Source organism: Scophthalmus maximus, chromosome 2 (genome assembly GCF_022379125.1).
Source record: "Scophthalmus maximus strain ysfricsl-2021 chromosome 2, ASM2237912v1, whole genome shotgun sequence".
NCBI classification, from domain to species: domain Eukaryota; kingdom Metazoa; phylum Chordata; class Actinopteri; order Pleuronectiformes; family Scophthalmidae; genus Scophthalmus; species Scophthalmus maximus.
Window position 1 is genome coordinate 5,609,251 of NC_061516.1, and position 19,309 is coordinate 5,628,559.

The following is a 19,309-nucleotide window of genomic DNA, read 5'->3' on the forward strand; positions in this document are numbered from 1 at the left end:
CCATCCAACCGACCGACCAACCGACCGACCAACCAACCGACCGACCGACCGACCAACCGACCAACCAACCGACCGACCAACCGACCGACCGACCAACCAACCGACCGACCATCCGACCGACCAACCGACCGACCAACCAACCAACCGACCGACCAAAATCAGCAAAGTTCATACGTCCAAGGCCCAACGGTCCCCTCACAACTACAATCAAATAGATTAGAGGAGGATCTGTGTTTGGATATCAGTCCCCTATATGCTATATTTCTGTCATCAATATTCATGCATTATTAATATTATTATATAGAGTTTTTTTTGCATCATCCTGCTGACAGAGAAACAGAGGTGAAAACATCTGGATCTACCTCAACTGGTTGGGGTGAGAGGAGAGGTGTGTGTAAAAAAAAAGAGGGGGGGGGGGGGGGGGGGGGGGGGGGGGGGGGGGGGGGGGGGGGGGGGGGGGGGGGGGGGGGGGGGGGGGGGGGGGGGTGTTAGTGGGGCCGGAGCAGTTATGTAACTGTTGTATTTAAGCACTATGTCAGACTGGATGTCAAAATGATGATCAAAATAGTGAAGTGATAATAACAGCTGCAACAACACTGTGCAGGAGTCGAGCAGCGAGCGCTCTGGATGCCTAATGATTAGAAAACAGCAGATGGTAAACGGGACGACGCTTAATATTGCGGCTCCTCGCGTCTACATCTGTGATCTTCTCGCTCCACGTGAGCCTGAACACTGCTCCGGCTCCTCTGGCAGGTCCCTACGAAGGGATCGTAGGATCCTGACCCCCCTTAAAAAGGTTGGAGGTCCCGTCCCCCGGCCCCCTCTCCCGTTAAATGTCTTCTCAAAACTCACTTTTATCATACGCCCCCCCCCCCCCCCCCCCCCCCCCCCCCCCCCCCAACTGATGGTGTTTGTAGTGATCTTCCCCCAGAGGAAAAGTCAGGGGATCACCACAGTTGCTTACGATGCATTAACTGGACACCATGAATGTGAGTACAAGATTTCATGGCAATCCGTCCAACGAGTGTGGATGTACTCCAGTCTGGACCGACGGAGCCACGGCTCCTCTTTGGAGTCGCTCCATCTGTCCAGGGTTGTTCCTTGAGCCATCGATCACGTTGAACTGTGGCATGTTGTCACGTAGTTAAACCCTCTGAAAGTCCCCGTGCCGAATGCTTTCCTGGTCCCGTTATAAAGCTGTCTCTGTGAGATGAAGAAACCGGGGGAACATTCCCATCAAACGCCGCTCACGGATGTGGCCCCCGACCTCGCTCCAGGACAGAAACCGTTAACCACTGATGATGTTTAATACCTCGCACATCTTTATCCATGGATTTGGTGAATTTGGCGGATGAAGAGCTCCTCTCTTACAGAACATGCACATGATCGCTTCAGACATATTAGAGGGATACGAGGGCACAGAGCCGCGGCCGACCACAGCCCCTCATCTGACTTGCGCTGTGAAATTCCTCGTCCTCAGATCAGTTTTAGGCTTTTAATGCACGACTTGTGCTCCTGCGTTGCCACAGACTGAGGTACGTTTTCCTCACATGCTTTCCTTCCTGAACGCTGACGGTGGCAATTAATAAAACAGAAGTATGACAACCGTTCGGCCTGAAGCGTCCATAAGCTTCCCCTCAATGTCATGTGTTTTCCAATGTGATGCATGTGTCAAACGTACTAAAAGATTATGTTCATCTTTAACACTGAGTTGTCAGCCATCAAGGGCTCAACAGCTATGTACCAGGAGTACAATGTGTAATAAGTGAGCACATTAACTGTACTATACTACCATAATTCAAAGGCAGATATTGTACATTGTTCTATTTGTAACAGTATAAAAATCTGTATCTAGTTGTTGTTAGTTTCAGCAAACTTTCCCTTCCACACGTCTCACATGGTTTCATTTCAATAACTGCTTGAGGCTCAATATTTCTCCCCCCCCCCAAAAAAAATAAAGCAAGGATGGGAGAGGTCTTAAGAACTGACTCCTGATTTGCGTATCAGGACTTTTGTTTTCCTCTTTGCTCTCCATGAATCGTCTGCAGCTGCGGTGATATTTTTTGACTCAGCGACTCGCACACAAGCAGAGGTTTTTCACATACAGTATGTGAAAGTAATATTTAGAATGAAAGTGAATCCTGTTTGTGACCGTGTGACCATCTCTCCAGAAGACACAAGACAGGCAGTGGTCTGGCTTCCATCTCCTGGACTGATGACGTGTCGTGTTGCCATCTTCATTTTCGCTTGATGATAATTTCCGATATTGTGCTGCGTCAATGGAAAAGACTTTGTTGTATTTACTGTCTCTGCCGGAGCACTGGTTTAGAAAGGCCCCATGTTCTCCCCCTTCTTCTTTTGGTATAATGGCGGTCGACACCCAGTGTTTAAGGTTTCATCATTGCCACCTACTCGCTCGGTCGTGTCTTCAGTCCCGTGGGACACAGGGACACCCGAGAAAAAGTACAATGTGTTTGTCAGAACCATATTTTTTGTTGTGACCCTGACTTGAGAAATATTTGTGAACATCACTTCACAGGTTCAAAATCCGATTGACTCTGATGTGAGGCCCCGTGCAGACACGACTGCCACTGTTTTCAAGCCCTGCGAGGCAACGCAAGGCCTTTAAACGAGGCCAATCATCGGTTGGACACGGCTCCCAAAAGATCTCTCATTTACACAAACAGAACAGCAGCGATGTGTTTTTTTAAATCTGGCATTTGTTGAGGACAGGATCAAACAGCCGATCTGTTATTGGTTACCGCTGGCATTTCAATTCTCCCACGTGAAATGAGCACTTGGACGTGATCAAGGCTTCCCGTCCTGTCGGTTATGCAATGGTGTTTTAACCCCAGTTTTAATGTTCCTGTTTTTTTTCTTTTCATCATCAACTTTCATATCCACTGGAAACACATCAAACTTTGATAGCGTTTTAAAAAAGAATGAATTGTAAGCATGTGATGAGACATAGGTAGGGATGGGAAACTAAACCAAACCAAAAGAGGCTTTCATCAGTGTTGTGTGAAGATGTAATAATGAATCATAATAACAAGTACAACTATCACTGTACATTTATCACGACATTGAACACCGGCATCCAAACAGTCTGTTATCTACAATACCTGTCCCGAACCTGGGGGACATGACCACCACCAAGGGTCACAGGGCCAATCTGAGGGTTCACACCAACCAGGACATAACAAGCACAGCAGCAAAAAAACCAAAAACATTTAAAAGTGTTAACTTTTTACCAGCCTTTTCTGTCCTTCTTTCTTTTCCTTGCGAAACATAGCATAGCATCTACTAGTAAACTCAAACAGCCTGAAGAGTTGAGCTCTCTTTCGTCATTTGTTACGGTATTTCACTGCGGGACGCGCTCCCCATGCTGTTCCCCCCTGAAGCTATTTTGCACTGCGTCGGTCTTGACTGGCAGGCAGACGGGACATCATGAGGAGGGTCTCCGTCGTACTGTAGTACCCTAATGTAGCCTAACATCATCTCATCTGTCTAAAATCCCCCTCAAGCGGACTAGCAAAATGTCCAGAGTTAAATAAGTATAAGATAAAACGTTCTTCCAGCTACATTGATGGAAACACGGCGACCAGCTCAGTGATGTGCCTTTGTGATGTTCTGGCGCGAGTGCTAGGCAAAGCCTTGTAAAATTCATCACCGGCCCACCTTTTTTTTCTTCATCCCGTAACACTTTTAAAAAATATCTCATCTTTGAAAAAGAGAAATTGGAAGAAGAAAAAAAAGCCTTGGCCCCATATTTCCCGACTCCTCAGTTATCATCCCAACATCCTCGATCCGCCACGGCAAATCCCAGGCACAATACATGCATCAGATGATATATAATATAACAAATGGCGTGTGTGAAGATATAGACAGAAACTCAACAACTGTGTGTGTGTCTGTTCACATTCATGTGTGTTCAGACCGATCCCTTCCTGAGGCGTGAGGCCCCACCGCTGGAAAATACCAACTGCAGAGGCATCGTCTGTCCACCAGGTGTCAGGGCTGACCCTTGTGTCTTTTTTCTTTTTATGACAACTTTGAGTGAGAGGTTGTTGTGAGGAGAATCTTTGACGCACAGGTAGAGAACCCTGGTGAAGAATGAATGAGAAGGTCACTTGACAGCAGAGGGACAAGGGCTCGGTTGGCTCAACAAAGCAGCATTTAATAATAAGCGCATTCAAGCTCGACCTCTGACCTTTTGGGTCCTTTTCGGTGAATCACACCCGTTTGTCAACTGCACGTTCAAGATGTCAGCTCATTTAAAATGTTTTTTTTTTAAGATACGAAGATTCTGTGCCGATGATCAGTAACTATTCCAAACTGCAGTAATTGGGGGGGGGGGGGGGAGCTCCATACATTACACTGACATAACAGACCTCCATTAGAACGCTTGTCTCCACCTACCGATTATACTAACTCACATTTCAGTTTGATTCACTACCGCAAAGATTTGTCAACACATTGTTTGATTCCTGCTCGTCCGTCCCTTATTCTTGAATGTCACATCTCAGTGACATTCAAGAATAGAATTTTATTGAACTTTGCACAAATGTTCACTCGCCCTCAGGATGAGCTGATTGGATTTTTTTGCAGTCAAAGGTCACTGTGCACTCGAACCCTACACAGCCAAGGGAAGGGAGCACACACTCATTTTGACACAATTTCACAGCGATAGGATAAAATGACGATTTGTGATGACATTTCAATATCCAAAAGGTTCGAAGGTCAACTTCTCTGCTCTGCAAAATCACTCCTCTGGACATCATTTAACCATTTGACTCACAGGCAGAAGCGGGCGGGGGGATCACACCATATTTCCTGCAACTTGTCTGGATGGCAGAGACGTACGAGCGCGAGGTGTGTGGCAGACGGGAAGCCTTGATGACACAGTGCTCATTTCATGTGGGAGAAGTGAAATGCCAGCAGTAACCAAATAGCAGATCAGATGGTTGATTCTGTCCTTATCAAATGCCAGATAAAAAAAAACTCCCAAAACACTGGCTGTCTGTCTGTGTAAATGGAAGTTCTCAGACAGATTTGGGAGCCATGTCCAACTGATGCTGGGCCTCGATTAAGGCCTCGAGTTTCCTCACAGGGGCTTGAAAACAGTGGCAGTTGTGTCTGTACGGGGCTCACATCTGGGTCGATGAGAAGGGGCGTCTGAAAATATTTCAGAAGTTCGCCGTCGTAAATCAACTGTCCTTAATCTGTACGATGAATCTGCATGAGAAATTAAAGTCTGTGCATGTTAAGATTTTTAGGGTTAGGGTGGGAAGCAGCTACTCTGAGGCTATTTACACGGGACGGACACACATTTGATGTATTAAACAAAAAATGTCTTGGTGAGATAACAAACGGATCCCATATCTATGCCTCTGTGTGTGTGTGTGTGTGTGTGTGTGTGTGTGTGCGTGTGCGTGCGTGTGTGCGTGTTTGTGTGTGTGTGTGTGTGTGTCAGGCACACATAATACACACATACACACAATGCAATCTCCAAACTCACGTGTGTGACAATGAGAAGATTCTATATAACCACCATTTAAGTTATAACTATAACTCAACGTTTAAGATATGACTGGAGGCCCATTGGAGGGATGGGAAACTCACTGTCATCATATTTGACACCTACAAAAATACAACATCATTTCCTGGTTTCTCTTTCAGAAATTAGAAATTATTTTTTGACTAAAGTCGTTTTAAAAATATATACACTTTTCTGTCAAACCGATAATCAATGCAGCTCTGGAAATCACCAATGGCTAATAACCAGTCCACTCATATCTGGGTTTTTTTAAACAATCACTTTTCCCCTACTAACATCTGAGTCACCGACTTGTGCCAAGTTTGAAGATGCATTCCCTGAGTTATTGTGTTCACAAGGCTAAAAACATGGTTGTTGTTTTTTTTTTTAGCACACAGTCATCTTGACCTTTGACCACAAAGTTTGGGCCAAATTTGAAGGGAAATTCCCTGGAGGCGTTCCAGAGATATTGCTTTCAACGGGACAGGCAAGACAACCTGACCTGCCACTGGCTGCGGCTGTCACTGGTGTGGAGATGTTAAATCAACTGTGTTGAGAAAATTAAATAAGAAAATGAGAAATTTGTAACTACATTTTCACACCACACGTGATCAGGTGTTGTGGGGCCCAAGCTAAATATTTCATGGGAGCAACTGAGATAAAAGGTTTACTAATCTTTCTGTCTGCTTGTTCGGTGACAGTGATTAGGACGGCCCTCGCCCCAGTTCAATCTGTTCAGTTATGAGCGCAGGTTTCTTTTTGTTTTTCTCGCTGCACACACGTGAAAAGAATCTGTTGGACCACACGTTGGGCGGTATGACCCCACACCGCTGGGAACTTGTTGCACAGGTGCCAGGTGCTTGTCCCGCCTCCGTCACGAGGGTGTGTCCTGTGCTCTGCGTACGCTGTCGTGCAAACAGAGTTGTACACCTGCATCCTCCATTCATCAGCGAGTCACGGGGACTCTCGCAGGTCCGACAGCAGCCAAACAACTCGTCCCACTGCGCCGCTGCCGTCCTGCGGAGGAGCTCTGATTTTACTGGAGCCAGTGCTTGTGTCGGGGTCAAATAGGCCCAAACAGACACACACTCGTCCATGGAGATTGAAAGCATGGTGGCAAACAGCGCTCTTGTCCGAGCCCGGGAAGGTAAGTAGTGACTTTGATTTTCATTATGTTCTATGTTTGTAAAATGTCATTTCTTCGTTTTTTCGAAAGAAGCCAACGTGACAAGACGACATGTGACAGGATGTCAAAGGATGACAGCTGCTCACAGTCGTGACATAACCCCCGTGTGGAGCACGGGGAGTTTTTGCTTGGGTGATCTGAGGACAGTCGGGGCTCAGGGATGAGGGATGATGAAACCGGTCGCAGATTAGTCCACCACTTTTTTTCCCTCCACATCTTTGGGTTCAGTCTTGTTTATCCTCGGTGAACACTGACATCGAGTACTGAACACTTTTGAATTAAAAACTGAATCAGAGAGCAGTCAGTCAGTCAGACAGGACCTGGGAAACAAATCTCATTTCTCATGTGAGTGAAATGTGCCACTACCGTCGAGTGCCAGTGAAACGTAGGTGTAATCTTCCGAAAGCAGCAGCGCGGCTGCTTGAGGATGAAAGTGAGTTGCAGTGTAATGTGGTCCCACAGGCTCTGCTTACCTGTTCCCAGAGCTATTAATAGTCCATCCACTGTAGTGGAGCATGCTATTGTCTGAAACCTGAAGGGCCAGGCACACGCATGTACGCCTGCCAGTTAATGACACACATAGAAGAAGATGTGTCAGTCATCACTACGGTAATATTGTTTACGTCACAAAATATATTTTATTTTGACTGATCTGTCTGTCTGTCTGCCTGTCTGTCTGTGTGTCTGTCTGTCTGTCTGTCTGTCTGTCTGTCTGTCTGTGTGCCTGTCTGTCTGTCTGTGTGCCTGTCTGTCTGCCTGTCTGTCTGTCTGTCTGTCTGTCTGTCTGTCTGTCTGTCTGTCTGTCTGCCTGCATGTCTCTCTGTGTGTGTGTCTGTCTGTCTGTCTGTGTGTCTGTCTCTCTGTGTGTCTATCTGTGTGTCTGTCTGTGTGTCTGTCTGCCTGTCTGTCTGTCTGTGTCTCTCTCTGTGTGTGTGTGTGTGTCTTTCTGTCTGTCTGTCTGTCTGTGTGCCTGCCTGTCTGCCTGTCTGTCTGTCTTTCTGTATGCCTGTCTGTGTGTCTGACTGCTTGCCTGCCCGTCTGCCTGCCTGTCTGCCTGCCTGCCTGTCTGTCTGTTTGCCTGCTTGCCTGTCTATCTGTCTGTGTGACTGCCTGTCTGCCTGTCTGCCTGCCTGCCTGTCTATCTGTGTGACTGCCTGTCTGCCTGCCTGCCTGCCTGTCTGTCTATCTGTCTATCTGTCTGTCTGCCTGCCTGCCTGCCTGTCTATCTGCTTGCCTGCCGGTCTTTCTGTCTGTCTGTTTGTCTGCCTGTCTCTCTTTCTTTCTGCCTGTCTGTCTGTTTGTCCGTGTGCCTGTCTGTCTGCCTGTCTGCCTGCCTGCCTGCCTGTCTGTCTATCTGTCTATCTGTCTGTCTGCCTGTCTATCTGCTTGCCTGCCGGTCTGCCTGTCTGTCTTTCTGTCTGTCTGTTTGTCTGCCTGTCTCTCTTTCTTTCTGCCTGTCTGTCTGTTTGTCTGTGTGCCTGTCTGTCTGTTTGTCTGCCTGTCTGTCTTTCTGCCTTTCTGTCTTTCTGCCTGCCTGTCTGTTTGTCTGCCTGTCTGTTTGTCTGCCTGTCTGTCTTTCTGCCTGCCTGTCTGTTTGTCTGCCTGTCTGTCTTTCTGCCTGTCTGTCTGCCTGCAGGTGGAGGGAGTAAAGGCAGAAGCTGGAAGTGGAAGGAGATGCTTCGTTTCCCTCACATCAGTCAGTGTACGGACCTCGCCATGAACATTGGTTTGTGCGCAAGTGCATTTTCCTCTTTTTTTATCATTGCATAATTTACATGATATGTGTAGTTTAATTTAGTTTTTTTTATCATAACAAGATTTACATGATCTGTTTAGTTTAGTTTTTTCATCATTACATGATTGACATGATCTGTTTGTTGCGTGATGTTTTCTTTCCTCTGTCAGAGCGAGACTACTACAGTCTGTGTATGAAGCAGCCCATCGGCAAGAAACTGTTTCAGCTCTTCTGTCGAAGTCGTCCTGATCTGCAGAACTACATGTCTTTCCTGGATGCTCTGGTACACGTTCAACTCTGGAGGCTTTTATGAAAATAGTACTTATATGATTTATACAGAGCGACCTACCGCTCTGAAGGCATATTTTGTAGACCCATTCATTAAAACTCTAAATGAAAGTCACGGTACAGTAAACGCCGGGAGGAAGTAGTAGAAGGAAACATTTTATAAAAAAATATTGTACAGGCAGCATGACGGAGGTTCTCATGTGGCGCAAAACTGATTTGTACTGGAGAGACGTGTTTGTAAGAAGAAACATAATTACATTTGTTTTCTTCTTTGTTTCTCTTCAGGACACGTTCGAGGAGAAGTCAGACATAGAGAGGAGAGAGTTTGGCATCAGCATCATTCAGAGATTCCTCATGAGTCAGGTCGGAAACACATTTTGTGGAATGATTTTCCATCTATATCTATATCTATATCTATATTTTTTTCTATCTATATATATATACTGCATATATATATCAAAGTATCAACAATCTGGAAAGTGATGTACCAATGTATCAATAACCTAGATATTAATGTTCCTAATGATCAATAACCTTGATATGAACCAAAAGTATCAATAACCTGAGTAATACTGTACAAAAGTATAAATACCCTAAATATAAAAGTAACAAAGTATATATAAATTGAATGTGAATGTATCAGAGTATCAATAACCTTTATATTGACGCACCAAAGTAACAATAAACTGAGCAATAGAGTACAAAAGTATGAATACCTTAAATATAAAAGTAAGAGAGTATATATCAATTGAATATGAATGTATCAGAGTATCGATAACCTTTATATTGACGCACCAAAGTAACAATTACCAGAGTAATAGTGTACAAAAGTATGAAAACCTTAAATATAAAAGTAACAAAGTATATATCAATTGAGTACGAATGTATCATAACCTCTATATTGACGCACCACAGTAACAATAACCTGGATAATAGTGTACAAACGTATCAACAACCTGTATATTGCAGCACCGAAGTTTCAATGTGCGCTGCACTAAAGTATCCTAGACACCACAGTGTCAATAACCTGGACAGTGACTACGTTCCCCATGTGTCCTCAGTCGGGTCAGTGTGTCCCCACGGGGCCGAGGCACGAGCAGAGCTGCTCCCAGAGTCTGGAGCTGGACCCCTGTGGAGACGTGTTCCGCGACTGCAGGGAGTGAGTCCACCCCATCTCCACGTGTGACACAGCGTCTCCTTCTTCTTTTTTCCCCCACGGGACAAATGACTAACCTGTGCATTTCGTGGATTAGAGAGCTACACCAGCACCTCAGCGGGGAGCCCTTCGTGCAGTACCAGGAGAGCATGTTCTTCGACCGCTTTCTACAGTGGAAGACGTTGGAGAGGTCAGTGTGTGTGTGTGTGTGTGTGTGTGTGTGTGTGTGTGTGTGTGTGTGTGTGTGTGTGTGTGTGCTCTGACGCGCAGCAACACCCGACACAGTGGTTGGTCGTGGAGCTGGTTTATCTGCTTGCGCTCAATTAAACTCCACGGCAATTACTGTTGACTCTGACAAAAAAGGCCACGTCTGTTTTCTTCCAGGAAGCCGATCAGCAAGCAGAGGTTCCGACAGTACCGGCTCCTGGGGAAGGGAGGGTTCGGAGAGGTAAGACCACAGTCCCATCACCTTGACCACGAGACCCGGCGCCCGTCGGGGATTCGACACGAGGGCCGCATGCGCGTCATTACGTCATCGGATGGAAAAGGACAAAGGTTGTGAACAGTTCAGTTTCGAAAAAATGATAGAAGCGGGAACCCACTGAGAAGAATTGGCCGAGACCCCTGGCCTGATACTTGCCACCAGAATTCCCACCTCTCAACAGTTTTTATTGCAACTGTTTCTTCAGGAGAAAGTTGTCGTCGTCGTGCCCCCCCCCCCCCCGAAAAAAAAGACAAATTGACAAAAACTAAATTCAGTCGAGGTGCCAGAGCCTGACAAACATGACTAACAGGTCTAACTTTTTTTTTTTTTTCACTATGTACGCTCTGTTTACAATGTGTTACAACATGTGCGCCTGCATTCAAATGTTCGGGCGTTTTGGGGCGATCCGATGACAATCTGATGGTTCCTGACCACATACTGTAACAGTACAGGTGTGACTGCAACCCACCACTATTTGAACACGAGATTAAATGCAACACACAGCAACAGCTGGTCAGGAAGCCTCTGGGCAAAGGGGGCGTGTCATCTCTGAATCGCATTTCGAAAAGGGTCGACCAATCACAAGAGAGGCCTGTTGACTTTGTAGTAGAGCAGTATACTTTCATAATTGTACGCTAAAGGATGTATTTTTTTTTTCACTGCTTCAGTTTGCCGCCAGACAGCCGTTTAAGTTTGCCCTTTTTTTTCAAGCGTATTTCCGCCATGTGTCACTGCGGCAACTTCGCGCCGGTGCAGAGAATCAGCATGTCACTCCAAAAGAGTCCAAACTTAAACGTCCATTTGAAAAAAATACATCCTTTGGCGTACAATTGAACGGATATATATATTTTTATTAAGGCAACTTTTTAAAAAATGTGGCAAAAAAGACGTTTTTGCGGTGGTCCCCTTCTCCTCCAAACTCCGTTAAAAGACATCGCTTATCACCATCTCCATACGGTAACTTATTAACTATGCATAAGTAACTCATACAAGGCCACTTCAAAATCACCGAACTATCCCTTTGACCGTACATTCCTTCATGGAACCATTACGTGTCATTTCATGAAAATTCCTTCTAAATTTATTTCATTTAAAAAAATGTATAATTTATCTTATTCATTCGTTAACCATTTTTTTCAGTAAATATGCGACAGTAAACTTTTTTTTTAAACAACTGATGTACAACGCTGTGTGTGTTGCTCTGTGTGCCCAGTGCGATGTGGCGTCAGGATCGGTCACTATCAAAACGGCACGATTCTCTCTTCAACGTCGTCGTCACAGACAGTCTTCGGCAAAACAAAACCTGCCACAAGGTCACGGCGCCTGAGATCTGACCCCACTGCGTCTCCTCCCCCAGGTGTGGGCCTGTCAGGTGCGGGCCACGGGAATGATGTACGCCTGCAAGAAGCTGGAGAAAACCCACGTGAAGAAGCGGCAGGGAGAGGCCATGGCCCTCAACGAGAAACAGTTACTGGAAGGGTTGGACAGTCGATTCGTGGTGAGCCTCCCAGCACTTGTGTCCGGGCGGTTTGGTGACGAGTCCAGTGATACTTAACATACCGTTCAGCTCAAAATAAGTTTGCAAGGTCAAGGACAATTCCTTTGTTTGTGACGCACCCCAAAGACATTTGGGCTTAAGATCGAAAAGAAAGATACAAGACAAGAGTTAAGATCTTGTTTCCTGGTATTTACCTGAAGATGTGTTCAACAGCTGAGCACCTTTATGAGGATGGCAAATAAGCATAATCCACGCCCCCCAAAATACCACAGCCTGTAAGGCTTCGCTTCCTGCCCCAGTGTCAGGAAGAGTTCTTTCACCCAAACGGCATTAGAGAGTAAAGAAAATACGTTTATGAGATTGGGGGTTTAAGTCCTGGATTCAGAAATGACAGTTTATATTTTAGCAGCGTCAGCAGGAGGACTGAATCAGAGCTTTTAATGCTGAGTCACCCGTGAGTCGCACTGTCACGAAGATGAAATGCATCGATGTGAAAATGGCTTTGAAAATAAAATCACTCACCACAGCGAGGCGATCGATGACGTGCACCTTCGTTCAGTGCAATATTATACAATATGCAGGGTTGACTAGAGGTGTCATGAGCTAGTTTGAGTGAACGTGAGGTAAATGATCTGAAAATAGTTTGCATGGCGACAATCAACAACTGACATATCAAGCCGGCAACTCTGCTTAACAGGTACATGAATACATGACTTAGGTTTTAATTCGAATTGCTGAATTAAAGAGAATAATGTCAACATAAATGGGTGAAATCTATATATTTTCATATACATTGAATTGAATTTATATACTTAGAATTGCTTCAGAGTGGAATTTTCAGACGCTTCAGTGAAGTGGAATTGCCGGGTGCTCAGTTGGTTGCAGTTTGCAACCTTACCACCCTAGCCGCCAGAAAAGAAACCAAAATTACACACTGGGGCTTTAACATTAGTTTAAATGTCCTTTGAAGTGAACAACAGAGAATATATTTATTCTGAATGATTATTATTTAATCATTCAGAATTCAATTATTGAATGAGCTAAATGAATTGAGGAGCTCATTAACATTTTTCTTATTGTGACAAATAGCCTACTGGTTACCTATTGGTTTTTCTGTTCATATCTAGTGGACATCTGTCACAACGATATTTTCTTGGTTTTATATCAATTTATGCAAGATCACAACCGATTATCTGATAATGGGCGGGGTTTATACCATGACGAAAAAAGAGACTTTGTAGACAACCAAGATGGCTGCCGCTGATGAACGAGCATTTGACTAAAAGTACCAGATATTCTCAAATGTATCCCACAAAAGCTTTTTAAAGCACTAGAACAGCTGAAATAGGTTGAAACTTATCTTCAGTGTCCAAAACAAGCCTTTCAACATGAGCTAAAATTGTGACATGTGAAATGTTGTCATGGTAACACGAATTCAAACACATTGTCACATGACTGCACCAGGATGTTCAGTATTAGAACTTGCATGTGTCGTGTGTGTGTGTGTGTGTGTCCTTTGGTCCTTATGTGCTGAAAATTTGGTTGAATTTGTTTTTTTCCTTTTATATATAATATATTTTCTTTTGTATAATAAGGTTTAAAATAGCAAATCTAATTGACATTGCTTTGTCATAAGGGTTTCATAACAAGCGACTTATTTACCGATAGATTTCTATATATCCGTCGATATATCATATCGGCTATTATTTACTGGCAAAAATCTGTATCGGCGTCGCCCCCAAAAAATCCATGACCGTTGGACTATCGTCTCCTCCTGCTGCTCTGTTGGTTTGTCTCTCCACGCTCCGGCCCTCCCCATCACTTTGGTCGAGCTCCGTCTTGGTCCCAAGCTGAACTTCTCTCGTGAATCCCGACAGGCGAAACCAAAAGTGAGACACTCAGAGCAATTTTAATGTTCTAAACCATCAATATAAAAAGGCAACGCCTGGGCAACGGGTCACGCCTGTTTGTCACACCACATGGTTTTGCTTCACTGAAAAACGGGTGGGTATAGAGAAAAGCTGCTTTGTCCTCAGTTGCTTCACACGTGCAAATGCAAATGTAAATGTTTTTTGTCGTGTCTCTTATCAAGCCTCAACAGCCCGAGGCTGTGGGACTGCGCAAGCTTTTTAAAAAAAAAGGTTTTTCCACTGAGCCACGCTTCACACTCACTTTCTCGCCCTCCACTCAGGTGAGCCTGGCGTACGCGTACGAGACCAAGCACTCCCTCTGTATGGTGCTGACCATGATGAGCGGCGGGGACTTGAGGTTTCACATCTCTAACATCGGCGCGCCCGGCCTGGAGAGAGACAGAGTGTGCTTCTACGCTGCAGAGGTCTGCTGCGGTTTAATTCACCTTCACCAGACGTCAATATTATATAGGTCAGTGGCTGCCCACATTGGTGACGCATCATGCCGCGTCTTGCACGTTCTGGAGTCCAACGGTTCCGCTTCATGTTACAGGGATCTGAAACCAGAAAACATTCTGCTGGATGACAACGGTATGTGCAGCCCGCGGTTAACACCCTTTGTTTGTTCCACACAAAAAAATGCCTGGGGCCCTGTGCGAACCTTGAACAGATCACATTCCACGCTGTGCAGACGGAACAAGATGACACCTTCTGATGTGGCTATGTTTAACCCTGAAATTAGACTGAATGACTTGAATGATAGCAGTTGAAGTTCTTGCCAGACGATCGCTCGGCCAACCAGATTAGTGCTGCCGACGGGTCCGCCGAGGAGGAAACAGGTGATGGTATTTTGACACGAGAACTGACAAAGGCGGGTCGAGGAAGTGAAAGCCCGGGTGAACCGGGTGCGGTGTGTCTATTTTTAAGAAACCTCTGCACCTGTGAAACCACCTTTAAATCACATGCCACAGTGTTTACATACTCAGAAAAAGTCCCGGGACTTACTGTTTGTGTTGGTGCCAAGAACCAGCGACCCACACACACACACACACACACACACACTCCTTGCTTCGCACACCGATTGACGTGGCAAAAAAGGGAAAGTGCGTCAGGAACGCAACACTCTCGACTACGGAACCCATTCAGTGGATTCCTCTCTCTTTTTCCCCCTAAAGGACACATCCGCATCTCCGACCTGGGCCTGGCCGTGAGGCTGTCGGAGGGGAGTCTGGTGCGCGGCAGGGTGGGCACGCTGGGCTACATGGGTACGTATGGAAGTCGCATTGTTGGGAGTCCAGCCAGAGGAGCACGAGTGGGATTCCACTGAGCTGATGCGTGAACAAGAGCCAGGACGACAGCGGTGTCAGGCGGTGATGCTCGCTGGTTCCGCACTTAGTACAATTCCACCATCCCCTCCCCAAATGAACCACAAATTCCCCCAAAATTTTGGGAAATCCCTTTCATGTGATGTAAATGTCACTCAAACTTCCTTTGAAGAAACCAGGACAAAAATAATCTGCAGCGAATGAAAAGCCATCATGGCTGAACAGACCAATGAGGAGACAGGAGTGTCCCGTTTCCACACGCGTTCACTGCACTCTCTTCTGCTCGCTTCCCGTGAAAGTTCGTCCAAAAAAATGACATCCGGAGGGGAAACTTGTGTCCCACATGTTAGTGTTTAGTAGACCTCACATGCCACTCAAACTTTTTTGTCCCTTATCCAACCTCGTTAAAACTAAATGTGCAGGAAATGATTGAGCGCCGACGGTGAAGTTGAGCTGCATAAAAAAAACATCAGTAGCGTGGAGCATCTATTATGTTTGACCATGTTTTACTGCTGGTGCCTTCGCAGACAGGGAGGAGAAAGTATCGTGTCATCCTCGGTTGTTGACCTTTGATACATGCTTTTATCAAATAACTTTTGTCTAAGATCAATCCTCAAAATTTATTTATATATACGCATATATATATATATATATATATATATATATATATATAATTTGGTGAAAGAATAAATGGAATGTGTTCCTGAAACCATCGCCGTGGATTCAGGGGCCTCATGCCCGCTGGTTGGCTGGCCCCTCGGTGGAGTTATTAAGTATCGAGAGCAGACCTGGGGTCCAGGACTCTTCTGTCGTCTGTCAACCCCTCAGACAAAAGGTTTACCGACTTTTTTTGGAGCGAGGCGGCGTTTTTTAGAGAGCTGAGCTGCGGTGAGACACCGGCCATTAGTTTGACGACGGTGCAAAACAGAACAATGTTACCCCGTTGCGTCGCCGGTCAGATTCCCTCACGCCACCTGCGGTGCTGAATAAGCAAAGATGTGAAACATGAGCTGAGATTGTGGTCTCTGTCTCCTGGAGACTTAGGCACCGACGGTAGGACTCAAATCATTTGTAGACCGACCGGCCCACTGGCGGTGTAGGTCCGCCTCTGGGGCCTGGTGGTGAGCGATGCGATGGAAACCTGTAGACTTTTAAAATGCCCACGCCACACTGAATCCTGCAAACAACTCCCGCGTCCACTAGCGCACGTAACCACCACTGATCTGAACGCGGGTTTCAGCTCCTGAGGTGATCGGCCACGAGCACTACGGGATGAGCGCAGACTGGTGGGGCCTCGGCTGTCTGATCTACGAGATGACCGCAGGGCAGCCGCCGTTCAGGGCCCGGGGAGATCATCCCAGCGCCTCGGAGATGGAGCGGAAGATCCAGACGCAGCGGGAGGAATACAGTGACAAATTCAGCAAGGAGGCAAAGGACCTCTGCACGTCGGTGCGTGCCCGGAAATCACCAGAGCTCCTCGCGGCTCAGGACTCCGTCGAGTGCTCTGTCTCTGTCTGTTTTTTTTCGTTGAGCCACGGAAAATGACCACGTTTCCCTTCCTGTACTGAAGCTGCTGACCAAGGACCCGAAGCAGAGGCTGGGCTGCCGCGGCTCACAGTGGGGAGAAGTCCAGTCACATCCCTTCTTCCAGAAAATCAACTTCAGGATGCTGGAGGCGGGCCTCGTCAATCCTCCGTTTAAACCTGACGCAAGTACCCCAGCGATTCACCCAAGTCCGACTGTCTTATTTTTGCTTTACTAGGGCCCGAGCTCCACTCACAAAGTCAGATCGAGGACCTATTGTAATTGGGTGAATTGTTATTATTATTATTATTATTATTATTATTATTATTATTATTCCGCAAATGAATCACTTAATTGAAGCACTCAACGTGCTCCGACCTCCCCCAAAATTTGCACGAGCGTCCAAACCGGGGGAAATATGTTTTGCTCGTCGAGCTCCTCCAACATAACTAGCTTTGTCTTTGATGCTCTTTCTTTAACTCTGGCACCAATGAACCGAAACCAGACTGGCTGTGCCGACTGTACGTCGTGACAGTTTTTTTTTTCCCCGCCGCTCCAGCCCAGACACGTGTACTGCAGCGATGTGCAGGACATCGAGGAGTTTTCTTCGGTGAAGGGCGTCACTCTGAACCAGACGGACAACAGCTTCTACTCCAAGTTCAACACGGGCAGCGTTCCTATAACCTGGCAAAATGAGGTGGGTTCACCTCGCAGGGTTCGTCATGTGATCCGTGAACGTCGGCGTCCTTCACCCATCCTTTCTGTTGCCTCCCGCAGATGATAGAGACGGGATGTTTCAGGGAGCTGAACATCTTTGGCCCCGCTGGGACCCGGTCCCCGGACCTGGACTGGTCGCAGAACCCCGGGAGCCCGAAGCGCAGCCTGATGGACCGAATCTTCCACAGACACGTAAGGCGCCGTCGTGCTGCTCCTCGAACCCTGCCACGATGAAACAGTGTTTATGTGAAAGCGGAAACCATCCTCTTCCCATTCTCTCCACCGCCAGCAGACCTCGGACCCGGCAACGGAAGATGGCAAACAGAAACTGTTGCCCAGCGAAACCTACATGAAGTCCGGACTGCTGCGCACCACGCTCTGAGGGGCGCCACGCGCCCGAGACGCTGAGAGCGGCCAGCGTCCGCCCACTGTAGCAGCAAAGGGAGTCGTCCCGCTCCTCCCGCTCCTCCCGCTCCTCCCGCTCCTCCCGCTCCTCCCTCTCAATCACGGCATAGCATGCGCGTCTCTGTTTGTGTTTTTCACAACTGCAATACATTAGCACTTTTGTTTTTTTTTCACCTGATGTATAGTTTTACACGTAATTTTGTATTTGTTTGAAATACAGCTCTCCCCAGTAGCCTGAATTTTGATACAAATATGATGGAACGGGAAGTTTTCTCCATGTTCGATGCAGCGGTTTCCCTGCCAGCGTTTCATCCAGGTTAAAAGGAGCTACGTAAAAAAGTGACACATTTCTGCTGCAAAATATTTAGATCCCCCTTTTATGACTTCAATTTGTTTTTTGTTGTTGTTAAAAAACGGGAAATCCTGCAAATGAAACCACAAGATTACAAGTGCTCCCAATTCACCCACACAAAGGCCATAAACCTTTCATCGGGGGTCTTGCCTATAGGCCTTTCTCAAAACAACAATTTTGAAAAAGGAAAAATCTACTGTTACCACAACTGTAAATACTCACACATGTTCTATGTATTTCTGCAATAAAAAAAACGAAATACCTCCGGCTTTCCTTATATATTCAAGACAAAACAGAACAAAACAAAAAAGAGAAAGATACATAATATAGATACATAATATTATCGGTGCAATCTACATGGTGTTACATAGTCAGGCATTGCAAGAGTATAAGGAAAGAGCACAGGATCATATCACGACAGAAAATAATATGTGTTCATGGATCATTTTTTCTCAATATCACTTTTCAAAAGGGCCGAGTCTGGATCAGGTGGGAATATCTTTTCCACAGACCCCAGGTAACCACTTAAATATGTCAGAGCAATATCTTTGTGTATGAGGACAGAGCCAGAAGATGAAATGTGTGTCAAAAGAACCATCTGCACCTTTGCATCTTGTCACATAATGGAGAAATAGATGGATAGATTTGATTCGTAATTTGGCCTTTTGAGCAATGGAGTCTATGGATGACTTTAAACTGAATGATGTTTGGAGTCCGGAGGAAGCTGCGGGAACATGGCTGGAAAATTCTTTAACGTAGGTGCATAATTTGGAGATAGCGGGGGGGAAAAAAGGGAATTAGAGAGGTTCCATTTTTGATTTCAGCTGATTGAAGGAGGCAAACTTTTTGTCTACATATACCAGTGTCTGAGGGCCACAAACAGCCCGTCTGTCTGTGGTGGTGACAAGGAAGTGGTTGTGACATACGGGAGTGTAAATAGAAAACATTTGACAAAGTGCTGAAACTTATCTGATTTAAACTTCCTTGAAACAGACTTCTCGGTCTGTTGGAAGGGCGAAACAAAACATTCAGATCGATTTTCATAATCGATTAAGGTATTTTTCATGTTTGGTTTTTTTCTGCCAATATTCTCTGATTTCAGCTTCTTCAATGCCAATATTTTCTGGTTTCTTTGCTCCTGTGACAGTGAACTGAATATCTTTGGTGTGTGGACAAAACAAAACATCATCTTG

The 19,309-nt window shown here is 45.9% G+C and overlaps 1 protein-coding gene across 2 annotated transcripts; it reads left to right on the forward strand.

Moving 5' to 3' along the window:
• Window positions 1-6,459: 6,459 nt before the first annotated feature.
• On the forward strand, window positions 6,460-18,379 carry LOC118300670 (G protein-coupled receptor kinase 6). Of its 2 annotated transcripts, none has more exons than XM_035625288.2 (16): window positions 6,460-6,683; window positions 8,359-8,448; window positions 8,628-8,740; window positions 9,031-9,108; window positions 9,807-9,904; window positions 9,999-10,091; window positions 10,286-10,349; window positions 11,743-11,883; window positions 14,075-14,265; window positions 14,347-14,384; window positions 14,969-15,058; window positions 16,359-16,567; window positions 16,689-16,826; window positions 17,202-17,339; window positions 17,420-17,551; window positions 17,649-18,379. In XM_035625288.2, the coding sequence occupies exons 1-16, from the start codon at window positions 6,632-6,634 to the stop codon at window positions 17,739-17,741; spliced, it is 1,758 nt and encodes a 585-aa protein (XP_035481181.2). In that variant the 5' UTR covers window positions 6,460-6,631; the 3' UTR covers window positions 17,742-18,379. The 2 variants fall into 2 exon arrangements, with proteins under 2 accessions (XP_035481181.2, XP_035481182.2); XM_035625289.2 differs by having other exon boundaries at window positions 6,463-6,683; window positions 17,652-18,379.
• The last annotated feature ends 930 nt before the right edge of the window (window positions 18,380-19,309 follow it).